Below are 16,282 nucleotides of genomic sequence, written 5' to 3' on the forward strand. Positions count from 1 at the left end.
GAAGGCATGATGGGAAACTGCAAAAAGAGGACTGATGAGTTTGGCTGTTTTTGTGCAGAGTTTCGGTTCTGCCTCTACGTGTAGGAACTGCAGTATAAATGTGAATGTGGAGTTTCTTAGACAGTAATGTGCTGTTTGTAAAATGACTGTACAATTATGGAGACTGCACCACATGCACAAGACTGAAAGCAGAAATCTAACATGTGATTACACGCCCAGGCTGAGAGAGTGAGACGTATAAAAACGCGCGTGTTCATATCACGTATTCAGACCATGCATGGTCTCTGTGCTCTCACAATCTTGTTCACTTTGTGTTTGCCTCTTAATAACCCAGCTCCATTCTCTCTCTTATTTACGGTCTATCTCTCTCTGCCTCAGTCCTTCTCCCTCCCTCTCTTGTAACTGTAGCGTTTGCAGGGGACCTTCTGTTCTTCATTTAGAGCCGCAGAAAACACTGCTTGCTGTGCAAAACTCATACCTGGAGCCAGCTAGTCACCAGAGCAAGTGCACTGTCTGTAAATAACGACTTCACACACTGAGCACGACTCAACATTTTATCATTTTAATTATATTCATTAGTCTAAGTGATATACTGTAAAGTCTAGGCCTATTGTGTCTTTGCATGGGCGGTTTAACCGATTAAAGAGACTACTTCAACAGTGAATTGCTCGCACTTGCATCAGCTCTCATAAAATATTTAGTTTGTAGTTTGTTTTTTCTGTGAGACTGCAAATACAGATATTATGTTTGTCGCAGCAGGATTTGGTGTAAAGTAGCTGACTACATTGTGAATCAAGGCAAGTTTCTGGGTAATAATACAGAATGGGAGGAATAAAAAGAGAGGGAGTTGATGTTTCAGAGAAAACAATAACTAGAGTGCAACAGGGTTTTGCTTTTTCCTCGGGCTCTGTTATGTTATCATCAGGATGGTACCTAGCCCAGAAATGTTATAGACAACAAGGCTCTCATTCACACCACACTCGTACCACAGAGCTCCAAGCATCTCTGAAGGGGCCCGAGATCATAGATATGTTGAGACAGAAGAATGGTGCATTGTTAGCTGATTTTGTACTTAGCTGTGCAGGAGGAGGTGAGAGAGAAAGGGCATAGGGAGAGGGATAAAGATGGGCAGTCAGATACAATACTGGCAATAGATACACAAAATGAGAATGAGAGAACATTTAGAAGTCATTTCGTCAATGAGGTTGGAAAGACACCAGAGCTCCAGTGCCTTTAGTTCCTGGGAAACAGGAAAAGGGCTCTGAACACAGCCCTCTGCCTTCCTGCATTCTCTGTTTTGAATCTCCTTTCCTGTCACTAGCTTTGTCTTATTGGACTCAACTAGACATGAACTGCTGCTCTTCTCATCTTTCACTGATCGGCTTTAGAACAATCCCTGTATTGTGTGTTAAAAGTCAGCTTGTTGTTTGTCCCATAACCCCACTCTGCGCTAACATGTTCCTCGCCTTCTTCCCTCCTGCTAACCCAAATACTGGGCTGCCCTGCTTCTCTCACGCACACATACCTGCACCCCAATCACTGTACATAATCCTACAGTGTCTGACGTCACCTCTACATGTTTGGAGGCCCTGACTGAGGCCCCCCCTAATAGTCAGAGTGACTCTGTATTTTTACTGAGCGGCTGGTGGTGGATGTTTATGTTGGACCTCATCTGGTGATAGAGAACCTGCGTGATGTTTATATTTTCCTTCCTAATGGGCCTCTGAGGTTCACACTGTGTCACCAGACATTTTCATTTTCTCTCAGGGACCCCCATGCTGCAGTCCCAAGATCTGACTGCTTCATGACCCGTCGTATCTCTGTCACATTTCTACTTACCCTGATTAAAGACTCCTACAAGCCCTAGACTTAGACTAGAGACATGGGTTAATCCATTTCAGTCTTAATTTTCTCAAAAGTATCTCTTTAATACCTTATACTTAATGAAAAGACAGATTTTTGCGCAGATCAAGATTGCACTTAAATGATCTTTTTACACTTCCAGGAGCATTTTATATGATTAGTTCCATTACAGTGTATATTAGACATTTGCCTTAATACATTAAAAAAAGCATTACAGTCATTTTCCTAATCAAAGACAATATGAGAAGGAAAATGATGGGTTTGGAGATGATAAAATGATAGCACTGACTGACTTTTTTCGGAGCTTTTCATGAGGATGCACATGCATATATTGTGGGTATGTGTCTGTCTGTGTGGTCTACTGGTCGTATGAGTAACCCTGCTGTGGGTACAGGACCAGTCCCTGAGCATCAGCGAGACAGGAGAAGGCATTTGGGGGAATCCTCTCCACATCCAGCAGATTATTTTCCAAATGGATCGAAGCCAAGGTGGAGCCAGAATTACGAGGGTGGCACACTCCCCATTTCCTCAGCAGCCTGCAACCACAACATACAGACACATACATTAAGACATACTACATCTTGAGGTTCACATCTGTGGGTCTGAGTGAAATGTATCAACAGCTATTGGACGGACTGACATAAAATTTTCTTCACACATTCATGTCTCCCCCCCAGGATGAATTGCAATAACTCATTTCAATGGTGGTGCCCTTCCCTCTAGCACCATCATCACATCAAAATTTAAATTTGTCCAATATTTTGGGTAATGTCTGAATACCTGCTAAACAAATGAAATGGGGTACCCAGGCCTAGTGGTTAAGATGCAAACCATATAATAACAATGCTGACAATCTGATTACAACTGGGGACTTTTCTGCATCATACCCCACTCTCACCTGGGACTTCCCATTGACGTACAGTCATTATGAGCATGTTAACATGCTAAAATTAGCATTTAGCTCAAAGTATAGTAGACTGAAGAGTAGACTCTTGTTGAGATCTCTCCTTTGTCTTTCATATGAGAATAATACTTCTCATGTTCATTTTAACTTAGCAATGTGATTGTATTTCAGGAAATCTCCCAAGTAAGGAAATCAACCTTCTAACACTTGATGTTCATTAATTGCTTTGGTCACCAGTCTAATTGTGTTACATTAAAGGGGACACAGAGTCTGGAACAGTTCACAGAAAGTAATTGGAAATGTTTGTGAAAACATTTGTAACTGTTTTCATATCTATACTGATGAGGACTATTGTGGAAATGTTGGTTAGAATAAATTAATTTCCATAAGACACTGAATGTGGCACAATATATTCTTTGCTTCTTTGCCAAGCTCCTTAGAGTAATTACCAAAGGGAGCTGCACTAGCAGAACTAATGCTATTAGGACAGGATTGGCTAACAAGCAAAATAGCATTTAGCTTATCCCTGCATTACGAAAATCACATTAAACTGACTTTATGGAAAGTGTGATTCTACCTGATCTGGTTGTTGTCCAGCCTCAGCACCTGCAGGTTCTTAAACTGTCGAACACAGCGAGGTACATCCTCCAAACGATTGTTGTCCAGTAAAAGCTCACTCAGTGAGCGGTATGTTCCGACAAAAGAGACTCTTTCCATACCCTCATTTCTCAAGTCATTGTGGGATAAGCAGAGGGACTGTAGGCCGGGCCGCAGGTGACGGAACGCAAAGGCGGGGATGTAACTAATGTTGTTGTGTTGGAGGGTCAGATTACGGAGACAGCGAGGCAAATTCATTGGGACAGAGGTTAATTGGTTGTAGGAGAGGTCCAAGGCTTCCAGTGACCTGAGGGGACACAGAATAGTCATGAATCTCAGTCAGATATCTGCAAGGAAATCAAAATGATGTGTTCAATGAGTTCAGTAGCAGTCTGTTGGACAGTTGCTTGATGCACAACTTTGGTCCGGACTGAAATATCTCAACTATTAAATGGATTTCCATGGGATTAACTCCAGACATGCATAGTGTCCAGGTGATAAATTACACTGAATCTGTCGATCCCGATAAGTTTTTTACTTATCCTGAGAAATATTTCAGTATGTACTGGATGGACTGGCACAAAATGTGATAAATTGTAAGAACTTTGGTGATCCCCTGACTTTTCATCCAGCACCATAATCAGGTCAAAATTACTTGTGGACAAAATAACAGCTCAATGAATGCATTCCCATCAGCCTCAGCTGTAGTGTTTAGTGCTGTAAAATGTTAACATGCCAACATGCTAACCTGGAGATCATGGTAATGTTACACTTAAATGTATTAATGGATACCCACTTCCTGCATGTTTTATAGCTGGTGGACTCCTGCATAGCGCTGTTGGGGACTCTGCGAGTCAAGAGTGCAGAGTGGGAGGCTAGGCTGCAGGGGAGAAAATAATGGGGCCTGGCGGGTACACAGTGGAAGAGAGCATGGCAGTTTGAGGGGAAATTTGTGGCTGAGTGGCGGATAAATGGGGGGGAGAGATTTCAGGGGTCTGGGGCGAAGTTGGAGTACAGGGGGTTCTATGTTTTTGTTGGAAGATCCCTCACAGCTGTTGTGAGTTTACAGCACAGCTCACAGCAGGGGAGGAACCTAATTTCCTGTCCTTCCACCATTCATAGACCACACTGAACAGCCAATGGGCCCAGAAGACCCTAAGGTGGCCAGCCAATGACCACACAATGAAGTGAAATACGGACCAATGGGGAGAGAGAGAGTGAAGGGTTATGGATGTCGGAGACGCTTGGACCAGCATCTGTTTGACCGATGTTCAGTGCCTCAGCATTTCTTCTACTCGTAAAGGTGACTTACAGTAAGACCCCTGCATTAACTCTCCTCCCTTGAACTTTACAACTTCTAGGTTACATTAATCATTGGTGTTTTCGTGGGGTTAGGGTTTCCATGTGATAGATAGATGATGTGTGACAATGAGAAGGGGTTAAAATCCCTAAATCAATCAAAATGTTGGTACATTAAGCAATGTCTAATCATTTGTCAGTATCACAGGCAAGGTCATGGTTAACTAGAGTCCTCCTTCCCCGAGTTCGATCAAGCAAGGTGAGGTTGGTTACATGCTTTCTGTTTAACAGAGGTGTCATAAAACATCACATTAATACAACCATAAATGTTTTACTGAAAACAAAGTTAAGACACAGGGGAGGGAAGACAGTGACAGATTTAACTCAAAACACACAAGCCAACACTGAGAACACAGCAGGCTTTTTGTTTTAACTGTACGTGTTGTGGGAGTTATAGATTGCTATGAAAATGTGGTTTCTGTTTGAAATTGTATCGCTCCATCCATTTCTCAGGACCAGTTCAGACCAGTTGTTTGCTGCTGATTTGTATTCCAAATCTTTGCCAGGGAGCTCAGCAGCAGTCCGCCGCTGCTTAGAGCTCCACATGGTATTAATGAGCGCAGGGACACACAGTCCTCTCTTCTCAGAGTCCTCCACCCTCTACACTCCCACCCACTGGCACCTACACACATACGCACACACCAACACACGTGTATATGCAACATGACATGAAGAAGAAACACTAACACATGCACAAAGAAATATGCATGTTCATAGACGAACACAAACGTATGAATCTGAAAACGCAAATTCACAAATAGATAATACATACTGAAGATTTAAATACAAATAAAACACAGCGAACACGCACTCTCTTTCCAGGGTTAATTTATTACTTCATTTCTGAAGCATTTATAGAGGCAAACAGCGCTTACATAAAAACCAAATGTGCTTGTGTGCACAATAGTGTAAGTGTCCATGTTTTTGTGCAAAGCATGGCCAGGAGTAATCAAGCTGATGGCCTGCTCATCCTCAGGGTGATGGGTTCTAATGGGAACCAGTACACAGAACGGTTAGTCTTGCTCTCCCAAACACAGATACAGAAGCACAAGTACAACAGTTACATATACACACAGTTCAATCTGTGCTGAGCCCACTGTGCCAGAACTACACAAGCTGGCTTATGCACTTGGTAACCTGGCCAGGATGGGTAATGTAGCCAGGCAGAGCAGCTGTGCTAAGCAGGCTAGACAGGCCAAGACTGAACTTTAAGAAAAACGGAATGATGGATGGATGATGGCAGGACGTGGCTTCAGCTACATCACGTCATTATGGTGCAGATTTCTGTCACTTTTTTCACATCTTTTCACACAATTTGTCACATCTGTTGAAAACAGACTGAAGCACATTGTGATAAAATCAAGCACAGAACATGTCACATATTTACTGCTGTGGTACATAGAGTTGTGAATACTGTTTATATGTAGTGAGATAGTGATATCTATATTTTATATAGATATAGACATACAAATAGTTTCTGATCCAACTCACATTCTCCACCCAGAGCTCTTTCAGGGTTCCCCAGAGCAGGGTTTGGCCTTATAAACATTAATTCGTGCCTATGTCCATTATGATTCTCATCTCAAACAGGTAATGTAGGATGGTGGCCATGTGGGTGGTGCGATATGCAATATATTGTATTTGTGTGTATTTATATGTACAAACTGTGACATGTAAGCTGCGTTGTTGAGATGTTGACGCTTGTTGCTGACTCAGCATTCACAACCATGTTCTTCTACTTTTTCTTCCATGTTTTTTTTAGCACTTAACTACTTCCACATTTTTCAATGTAGAAACTTCATTCAGACTTTTCTCATTGATCCCTATTTAATCCATATGGAGGATTCTCAGTTTTTCATGATTTTTCAACTCTTAACTACTCATTCATACTTTCAGCTAGAAAGTTCATTCGAACTCTCAAATATTCCACATCTTTCAGACATTCTAGCTATTATTAGACTTCCAACCCCTTTAAAACTACAAAATATTCAACTTATTTTAAAAACAAAAGTTACAATGGAATTCAATGAGAAAATTCTTCAAACCCACTCATCTTCAACCTCTTCCCACAAATTCATACACTGACATAGAAACTCCATTCAAACTTTTCCATTAGTGTGTATTCCGCGGAATGTTCAGAGCAAGAGTGGGTGACATCATCACTAGAGTGGACAGACAATTTGAAATCGTCTAAAAAAATGAGTAGCTATTAAACTTGCTCTCAGAACCATAATTTTCACTCCACATACATGATTTGTTCAACAAAACATAGGAAACTTTGTTGTGTATGTGGTCGCAGACATGAACTGTGGAAGCAGACGGAGTTACAGTTTTGTCTTTATGAGCTTTCAAACGACAGGAGCAACCATTTACTTCCATTATAAGATGGGAGAAGAAATTTCAGAGGTGAAGCAGAAACAGCTACTTCTTCCGACAGCTAGTGTGGTCACATTTTTAACCCTACAGACACAAATCTCAGACCATGTGGTGAGCAGGCTCTCGTCTCGCGGATAGTATCTCCATTTCGGTGATAGGAGTTACGGTCTGGGCCGTGGAAGCACAAACACAAGAGGTGTGCCTCAGCTAAAATCTCTATTTAATGAAGCATCTTAAGCCAGGAGACACACAGAGCAGGCAGCATCACCATGGCAACACACAGCTGATTGGGATGAGCTAATTAACCCAGTTTAACAGCAAAGAGAGAGACAGACAGACAGACAGACAGACAGAAGTATTCATCAAGTTTTTAACTAAATTCAAATGTTCTAATATTCAAGATCTTGACCACATTTAGTCAACTTTTCAGTTCCTTTCGAAGCAATTTGATTCTTTCTCACTTGTCTAACTACTTTTCATAGTGTTCAAACTCCGTTCTAAACTTTGTCAATTTATGTCTAATCATTCTGTTGGAAACAATATTAAACCTTATGAGATATATTCATGTTATTAGTCCCATTCATAGTTTCTTTTAACAGTTTTCCAACTACAATAGTCCTTTCAGTTACTTCCAACAAATTAGAGCCAGTGATTCAGTATATTGACAGGCCTTCAACACCCCAACAAATCTTCCACCTTTAACAGATTATTAATATCATTCAACTTTTAGAGCCAGCAATTCAGCGTACTGTAAACTGTTCAACGGATCTTCAAATATTCCACAAACACTTTCAAAGCCAGCGGTTCAGCATGGCGTCAGCATTCACACCCTCAATTGCTTCAGAAACTGCATTCTCTAGAACTGTATTCTCATTTTTCTACAATGCAGCATGTTGGGTTTTTTTTTAATATTCTGTGGAACTGGAGGATGGAGTCCAAAACCGATTTCCCTACGGGGACATTACAAGTATATCCTATCCTAGACTAGAAACACTGCCAATCCAAATATAATGTAACCAAAGAGGAGACATTTAAATGAAAGCCAAAGATCACTTAATTAAAGTTATGAGGCTTTAAGCATAGTTGGTGTGTTGTTGTGTGGTCGTGTGTGCATGTGTGCTCGTTCTCCAATTTATGCAAGTGTATTACAAAATCAATTTGTGCTGGCCCAAAGATGAAAGCGCTTTCGTAACAAGTCCTATCGGGCGCTGACACGTCATAACATAACACTACAGACACATATTTGGTGTGATGTTCACTGAACTTGTGCCTACATGCAGTCAGTCTGAGCCTGCAGCAATGATAAATCGACACGAAGATCCACTATAAAAACAGCCTTTCTCCCAAGATAACAACTAATAAAAAACAAATATTAAAATTAAAAATTATTCAGGCTCAGCCCAAACTACTATCTATTTATCCACAAAAGAAAATAAGACACTACTGTGTCAGTTATTAATTAATGCTCTCAGTGTAGTTTTTCTGGATAATCTTTAAACTAGTGACACATTTATGAGGCTATTTAGGCCTATGTTAAGCTGCAGAACACCCTGTAGTATTAGGTAATATAGGCAGAAAGTCCAGATTACGATCATTTTCCCAATAAAAATGTTTGATGGCATAAAATAAAAAATACAATTTAAAACATATTACCCATGAAATACTATAATCTTTTTTTATGTAGCTTTAATCCATGGATGTAATTCAAAACATGTTCTGGTTGTGTCAGTAAACATGTGGAGTTTGGCATCAGGTCTGTTGGGCTGGCAGCAGTGATGTGATCACTGTTACGCTTTGATCGACTGGAGGAAGAGCGGATATGGAAGCACGTAAGACTATTATTTGAGCTGACAAGTTTATAATGAAGAGCCAGGAGAAGACAGCAAACAGGCATGTGTGTGTCTTAGTGTGTGTGTGTGTGTGTGTGTGTGTGTGTGTGTGTGTGTGTGTGTCTATAGGGGCAGGGGGGTTTGTTTGTTTTTACATTTGCATCTGTTTGTTCAGAGATGAAAGCTGCTAGTTTTTCCCTTGAGGGATAGTTTTCATGTACAGTATTATGAGCAAAATGCCCCTTGTGATAGTTTTCATGATATATTTCATTATTTAATCATTATTACTGATACTTTATTGTATAAGCAGCATTTTATTGTCATAATCAGTTGAGGGAAACTACTACATTTCTATGTTATATTTGAGTGGAAATAAGTTTATTTTTGTACGTAAAATCTTTATAACAAGTAACGATGAAGATGAAGTGGAGTAAAAAGTATAGTAATTCCCTCTGAAATGTAATGGAGCCCAAGTATAAAGTACCATATAATGGTAATAGTCAAGTAAAGTACAAGAACATAAAAACTGGTTGTTAAGCATGTGTGTATGTTTAACATGAGGTCCACACATTGGCAGCAATTGTAAACACACCCAGAGGGACACAAAATAAAGACAGATCGGGGATAGATTCACTGAGTAAATAAAATGGATCTGGGAAAAAGAAAATCCAATTATCTATATTATATTAGCTTATAATAAATGTATCTAAACACAAATACACAATACTGACCATAGATGAGACATATTAACAAGGTAGATAATGAGGTGAAATGCTGGCAGTCAGCCTGGGTCCAAACTGCTTCTCCCCAGCTCCCTGTAACCTCCAGTATCCTCCACAGTAGCTTCCAATCACTGAACCCCAGCAGGAGGCTACCATAACACAGACTCCATGACATGGAACAGAGACGCTCCACTAACCAGAACCAGCACACTGCAGCTTATTTTATCATTAACCAATTTATTCTTCATTCTGTTTCTCAATTTTCACTAAATCCCTCTTTGTCTGTTTCTCCACACACTTTATACACACAGCTACATGATGAATACAGTTCTCCACAAGCAGTTCAATGTGGATTTAATTATTAAAGGTCTGCAGAATAACATATCATCCGGTTTATGGGGAGGAGTCTTGTTTTAGGCCACTTGGGACTCGCAAATGACCTTTATGGTATCATCTCCTGCTGTGTTGGCAGAGTTCAGGTCCAGTTGAGCGTGTCCGCACTCTGTTGTCTATGTGGTGCTGAAGGAGGCTTTTAAAATAGAGGACCAGCTAATAAGCCTGCAGTGCCAATGGGAAGACTGGTGCTCTCACCACTAATGAGGTCAAGTGTCAGATGTGGAACGAAGGCTAGAGAGCAGCCTAGCTGAATCTTCTCCATTTTAGCTTCACTCAAAGTCTTTCTTTTTTCTGTCCCTTTTTGAATAATGTGTTGTATTTTAATGAATTATATCTGTCATACAGTGCAATCCAAAGTTTCTACAATTGCCCTTTCCTGTCTCTCTTTCTTTCACATTTTCTTTTCCTCAGCGTTCCATGACGCTCCCACCGTGGTTCACAAGGATCCCAGGGAGCAAAGAAAAAACCCACTGGAATTCACTATATTTAAACAACAGTAACACACACAACACACACACACACACACACACACACACACACATCGAGACCTACTTGCACAAACACACCCATACAGTTGCCCTTGAGCTCTCCCTGACATGCCTGCTCATCTAAGTACACAAGGTCAGCTGTCATAACTTCTGTGATATGTGTGCATGCGTGCTGGGTGAGTGTGTGTGTGTGTGTGTGTGTGTGTGTGTGTGTGTGTGTGTGTGTGTGTGTGTGTCTGTGTGTGTCTGTGTGTCTGTGTGTGTGTGTGTGTGTGTGTGTGTGTGTGAGAGAGAGAGAGAGAGAGAGAAGAAAAAATAAAGAATAGGAAAATAGAAAAAGAATTATGATTGCTTGTGAATCAGTCAAGACATTGAAATAAACATGATAAAGGAGCTACAGGAACTCATCTGAATTGTGTGTGTGTGTGTGTGTGTGTGTGTGTGTGTGTTAATGTTAGTGCTCACAATCCCAAACAACACTAGTCTACCCTCTTGTGGCCGACAAAGGAACTGCAGAACATTAGGGTTTTTTTAAAGGTCCACTGTCTGACATGTAACAGGATCTATTGGCAGAAATTGAATATAATATACATTGTGTTTCTTTTTTTTTCATTAGTGTATAAAAATATTTTTAAAAAAGTGAAAATATATTTCTTTCATTACCTTAGAATGAGCCGTTTTTATCTACAAAAGGAGCGGGTCCTCTTCTACAGAGTCCGCCATGTTGAACTGCCATGTTTCTACAGTAGCCCTGAACAGACAAACCGAACACTGGATATAGACGGGGCCTTTTATGTTTTTTGTGAGTCTCATGGCCACCTGAGTTTCTCCTGTCACTAAATCCTACCCACTGGTCCTTTAAATCAATAGCTGTGGATGAATGGACATACTTGAGCCGGGTCCAGGCGTGGGTGCCGATGCCTTGCTCATGCAGCAGGTTGTGACTCAGGTCCAGCACTCTCAAATGGACGCAGCCCCTCAGAGCTTCATCTGTCACTTCCTCAATCAGATTCATATTCATCTCCAGCTCCTATATGAAAAGACAGGGATGTCTGACATTGGCCCTCAAGATAATTTTGCCTTTTAGTGGATCCTGACATTTAAGGGGGAGGATTTTCCCTACAGGCTTCAGTAAAGTGATATCAGTGCACCTGAAGAGAGGGAGGAAGGCCCAGAGGGAGGGAACTGAAGCGGTTGTTGTCCAGCTGGAGGTCCAGAAGTCTCTCTAGGGGTCGGAAGGCTAGTGGCGACACACTTCCCTCATGGAGAGTATTCTCCTCCAGCTCCAGATTCAACAGGTTCATCAAACCTAGAGAGGAAACCTAAATAATATTATCATTATTTTCATACAAGACACTTCTCGTCTCCCGTGTACACAGACATATGTCCTACCTTTGAAACAGTGAGGGGTGAGGGTAGTGAGCTTGTTGTTGTTAATCTTGAGCTCCTCCAGAGATGGCGGCAGTGCTGGGATCCTGGTCAGCTGGTTGCCATCTAGGTTCAGCTTCTTCAGAAAGGTCAGATTCTACATGGCACGCAGCAAAAAAGAGGGATGAACAGGCAGGATAAGATAAAACAGACAAACTGGATACTGGTCTCGAAATCCATAATTTTCTGTCCCGACTTACCAAGCAGGACACAATCACAGAGTTCACAGAAATACACCAAATGGGAGAATCTGAGCATCTCTTCCATGTCATCTATCATGTTGTATTTTTAGAAAAGCCACTCTGTGTGGCTCTTCAGTGAAAGCTGCTGCGGTCGATGTGTGTCAAGTAAAAGCAGTGGACTGAATCTTGTGCAGTATCCCTCCAGCCAGTCCATCAGTCCTCTGTCATTACCGGGATGTGAGGACAAAATGAAGAAAAATCTTCCCCTAAAAATAATTTCCTTTAATTCTCCACATCATTGGCTGCAGCTGTTTTCCAACAGGTCTGTCCAGCCAATACTGTGAGAGTATGCTGATGGTGGCGTGTAATGATTGGTCAGAGTGTGGTAGGCTGCCTCAGTGTGGTCAGGATCCGTGTTTGGCCTGTGGTCATTTAGAGGTTAGACCAGAAGTTATTCTTAGAGTTAAGATTAGTTAATGCAATTTTCAGCACTCTTTTATTACTGTAATGATACAGGATGCAACCTGCTTTTTATTTTAATTAGATGCAAAGTGACTTATAAAACTGGCCTGTAACTCACAAACTCACTCATTCACGTTAGGCAGCAGATTCTCCTCAAGGGGGAGTTTTTTGGCTCGATATTAGACCGATTCTGCACGTGCTAACATACGCCACCTAAAGGAAAGAAAACTAATAGCAACTGCAGATTAGACCTGCTGGTGTAGACACTAGTGTTGCCTCCTACTGGCAAAGAAATATCTGCTGCAGTTCTAACATTTGCGCCACCTGCAGGCAATGGGCTTTACTGCAGCGGTTATTTTTTATTGTTTCTATTTGTTTTTGTTTTTCTGTGTGTTCATTATTGTGTCGCTGTAACCACCAGTGGTCATTTAACACTCAATTAAATACTCAAAATACAAATACAATATTGTTATTATTATTATTATCATCATCATTATGGATGTTATTATTCCCATCATCATTGTTTTAATTGTCACCATCATCACTATCATTAGTCATTTTTCTAGTATTATAGCTGTTATTGATCAGATTGTTATTGTTGTTGCTATGCATCTCGATCTCAGTCTTTCTCTCTCTCTTCTTCTCTTTTTTTCCTTTTGGCCTCTCTGCCTCTACTGTTTGTTTTTTTCTCTTTTAGACAAATAAAGTCTAGTTAGGACCTTTTCTTTCCAGTTCTAGAGGAGAAAAGACACATGATGACAGTATTTATAGGAAAATAGGCTCAAGTTATCATTATATGTTGCAAGTATAAATATAAATGTAAAAGTAGAAAAAGAAACAAGCACACACACACAAGGAGAGCAGGCTGGGCTGGTACTTCAGGTCTGGAACTGCAGGTTTGAATAGCTCTGCAGTAAGGCGATTAAATTATATTCTTTGTGAATTTGTATAACATGGCCCCCAGAGAACAGGTAGAGCAAGAACAGGTATCCCTCAATTGAACCCTAACACAGTAGCAGGGTGTAAACCAACTTTATGTAATGTACTTGCAGATGAGAGTTACACTGGAATGCTGAGACTGACAGGGAAGAAGCGGTCAGCTGTGTTAGTTGGTGATTAATAACATGCACACAGAGCAGAGTTACTCACAGACAGTGGGTTTTGGCTGAAGGAATCATCAGCCAGTTGGTTTTTGCTCAGGTCCAGCGTGTCCAGGTTCAGCAGACCAGAGAAATCTTCTGGAGCAATGACTCTGATGTTGTTCTCTTTAAAGATAAATCAAGTACGCGTAGAGGAAGTATATAATATGGCTTGTAAAGTTTGTTTGTTGTCGATGTAAATAATATAATCAGTTAAATGTGTCATTATCTTGACCTATACTGTTTGTGCCAAATACTGTTAGGACAAGTGATTGTAACAGAAAACTACCAATAAACCTAAATGTATAATTGTAAAAAAAAAAAAAAAAAAAAAAAAAAAGGCCAATTACAGCCACTGGCAACCTTAATAAATAAGATTTATTACTAAAGTCATCTTACTCCTATTTTGTACCATACTACTAAGCACAAACACCACACTACCACTCCACAACATACACACACACAAACACACACACACCTGCCATGTCCAGGTTTGTGGCCATCAGGTTGTGGATGATTGGCAGGTGAGTCATGCCGATGCCCCTGCAGCTGATTTCTCTGTCCGCAGTCTGACACCCGCTGAGAGGAGACTCTGTAAAGCCGGAGTGTGTTTCTGTTTGATTGTTGGGAGACTCAGTTGCTTCTTCTTCTTCTTCTTCTTCTTCTTCTTCTTCTTCTTCTTCTTCTTCTTCTTCTTCTTCTTCTTCTTCTTCTTCTTCCTCCTCCTCTTCTTCTTCTTCTTCCTCTTCCTGACACAGAAAATTTTAAAATAATTACTCAACAGAAAATTGCTTCATAAACTCAACTGGGTGATTGAAAACAAAGCATCCTTATTTTTACAAAAAATGTAAACCTCTTCCTCCTCTTCATCATCATCATCATCATCGTCGTCGTCATCATCTTCATCCTCCTCCTCTTGTGCTTTCCCTTGATCCATCAGCCGCCGCTTTTCAGCATGCAGCTCCTTGAGTACAGCCATGAGAGCGCCGGCATCCTCCGCTCCTTTTCCACGCTTCCTCCAGCCCATCAGGGGTTGCCCCAACCCTGCCTACAATAAGCAGCAGGAAGTCACATACATGATCCACCAAAGGAGTGAACTAGCATTGTCTTAGACCACAGTATGACATGGGTGAAATATAAATATTGATTTCAGTATTCATTATATCAGAATCATATCCCATACTATTCTATATGCATTGGACTCCACTGTAGCTGCATGCTTCCTCTTCCCCCAGGCACCTCTCTTTCTTCTACCAGCCTCCAGCTTCCCGAAATCAACTCCTCGATGTCCCCTCTCCTCCTCTGCCTCCATGTGAAGAAGCTCATCCTCACTCTCTTCTTCACCAATCATAAGCAGAGCAGAAACAGTTTTAAAAAGTTAGTTTTTCACTCTGTTGTATAAGCTAAATAACTTCAAACCTTTTAAGTCATTAAGACACTTAATAGCCAATAATCATGCAGCAAAAAAAAACAGGCAGCATTTGAAAGACAAAAACATCTTACCAGCAGGGATGGCTGCACTTGAAATGTTTAACAAGATCACTCGCGTATCAATTCCTGGTGGATGAATGGCTGCTGTTTTTAATTCACGTGTCTCAAATGATGTGTCTTCCAAGTATGCATCCATGTCCCGTAAAGAGTTTAGGATTTGTCCTGATAAAACTGTGCCACACAGACAAATGAACATGATACATGTCCATAGCATCTGCATGGCTGGATATTCACTCAATTTAAGCTGCTTCAGTTGGTGAGAGAAGTCCAAAATGTTTAGATGTTCAAGGCCGAACTGAGGACGAAACCAATCCACAGAAAGTGCGGACAGTTATGCCCAAGGATAGAAACTCTGAGTTGCAGTCAAATGAGAGGATACATCTCCAGAAAGCCCTAGAATTTGAGATTACGAACACTTGTATGAAAGCTGTGGTGCAGTATCTCCGTTGTACTACACAATATTGCACTTGCCCCTGACTCAGAGTGAATGTTGAAATGAAGAAAGAGCAAGAGGTTGGGAATAAGTATCTAGGAGGCGGAGAGGTAAAAAAAATAAACTCTCACATTGTTAATAAAGGCCCTAGTTCATCGTACCATGAAATAAACAGACCCGCCTATCGTGCTCCTCCTTGTCTCCTCACCCTTTCATAACTGTCTGCTAACACAGGGTGGAAGGCAGATATTTGTGGAGGACATGAGAGACAGACAGGGAGCAAAAGATAGTAACTGGAACACAATAAGTTTCATACGCCTGTGATAGATTCTAGGTGGAGACAATTTGTGATCCACTGTCAGTTGTGTGTTTTTCTCTCTGACTGGATCAGACTGATCTTGGACATTTTCCAACAAGAGACAAGGTTGGTAGACAGTTCAGGTCGGAGACAACCTCGTTTGGCCGAACTCCAGTAGCATCTATGTATGAAAACCAACAGGACCACTGAGAAATGAACAATGAGCCTGTCTTTACATTCTGTACATACATACTGTCTGGATACACAGACACTGTTACGCTTACACGTGTAGTCTGGGGTGTGTAAGCAGCAGAC

At 41.0% G+C, this 16,282-nt stretch overlaps 1 protein-coding gene across 1 annotated transcript; it reads right to left on the reverse strand.

Annotated features, from left to right (window-relative positions):
- Positions 1-546: 546 nt before the first annotated feature.
- Positions 547-15,813, reverse strand: si:dkey-32e6.6 (extracellular matrix protein 2). The gene is made up of 10 exons (XM_051426221.1): positions 15,249-15,813; positions 14,929-15,083; positions 14,599-14,793; positions 14,224-14,494; positions 13,756-13,871; positions 11,927-12,059; positions 11,686-11,843; positions 11,425-11,564; positions 3,345-3,671; positions 547-2,399 (listed from the first exon to the last, which is right to left on the reverse strand). Exons 1-10 carry the CDS (start codon positions 15,454-15,456, stop codon positions 2,222-2,224), a joined length of 1,881 nt encoding a protein of 626 aa, XP_051282181.1. The 5' UTR covers positions 15,457-15,813; the 3' UTR covers positions 547-2,221.
- Positions 15,814-16,282: the final 469 nt, after the last annotated feature.

This window comes from Dicentrarchus labrax, unplaced genomic scaffold (assembly GCF_905237075.1).
Source record: "Dicentrarchus labrax unplaced genomic scaffold, dlabrax2021, whole genome shotgun sequence".
NCBI lineage: Eukaryota > Metazoa > Chordata > Actinopteri > Moronidae > Dicentrarchus > Dicentrarchus labrax.

Bases quoted from the DNA above. Each gene is read 5' to 3' on its own strand.
- si:dkey-32e6.6 (XM_051426221.1), bottom strand. From the start codon at position 15,456: ATGCAGATGCTATGGACATGTATCATGTTCATTTGTCTGTGTGGCACA. The intron at 3,672-11,424 runs GTATGTCCATTC...GTGTCCCCTCAG, and splicing joins CACGCCTGGACCCGGCTCAA to GTCACTGGAAGCCTTGGACC. The intron at 2,400-3,344 runs GTAGAATCACAC...TTGTGGTTGCAG, and splicing joins CTGGACAACAACCAGATCAG to GCTGCTGAGGAAATGGGGAG.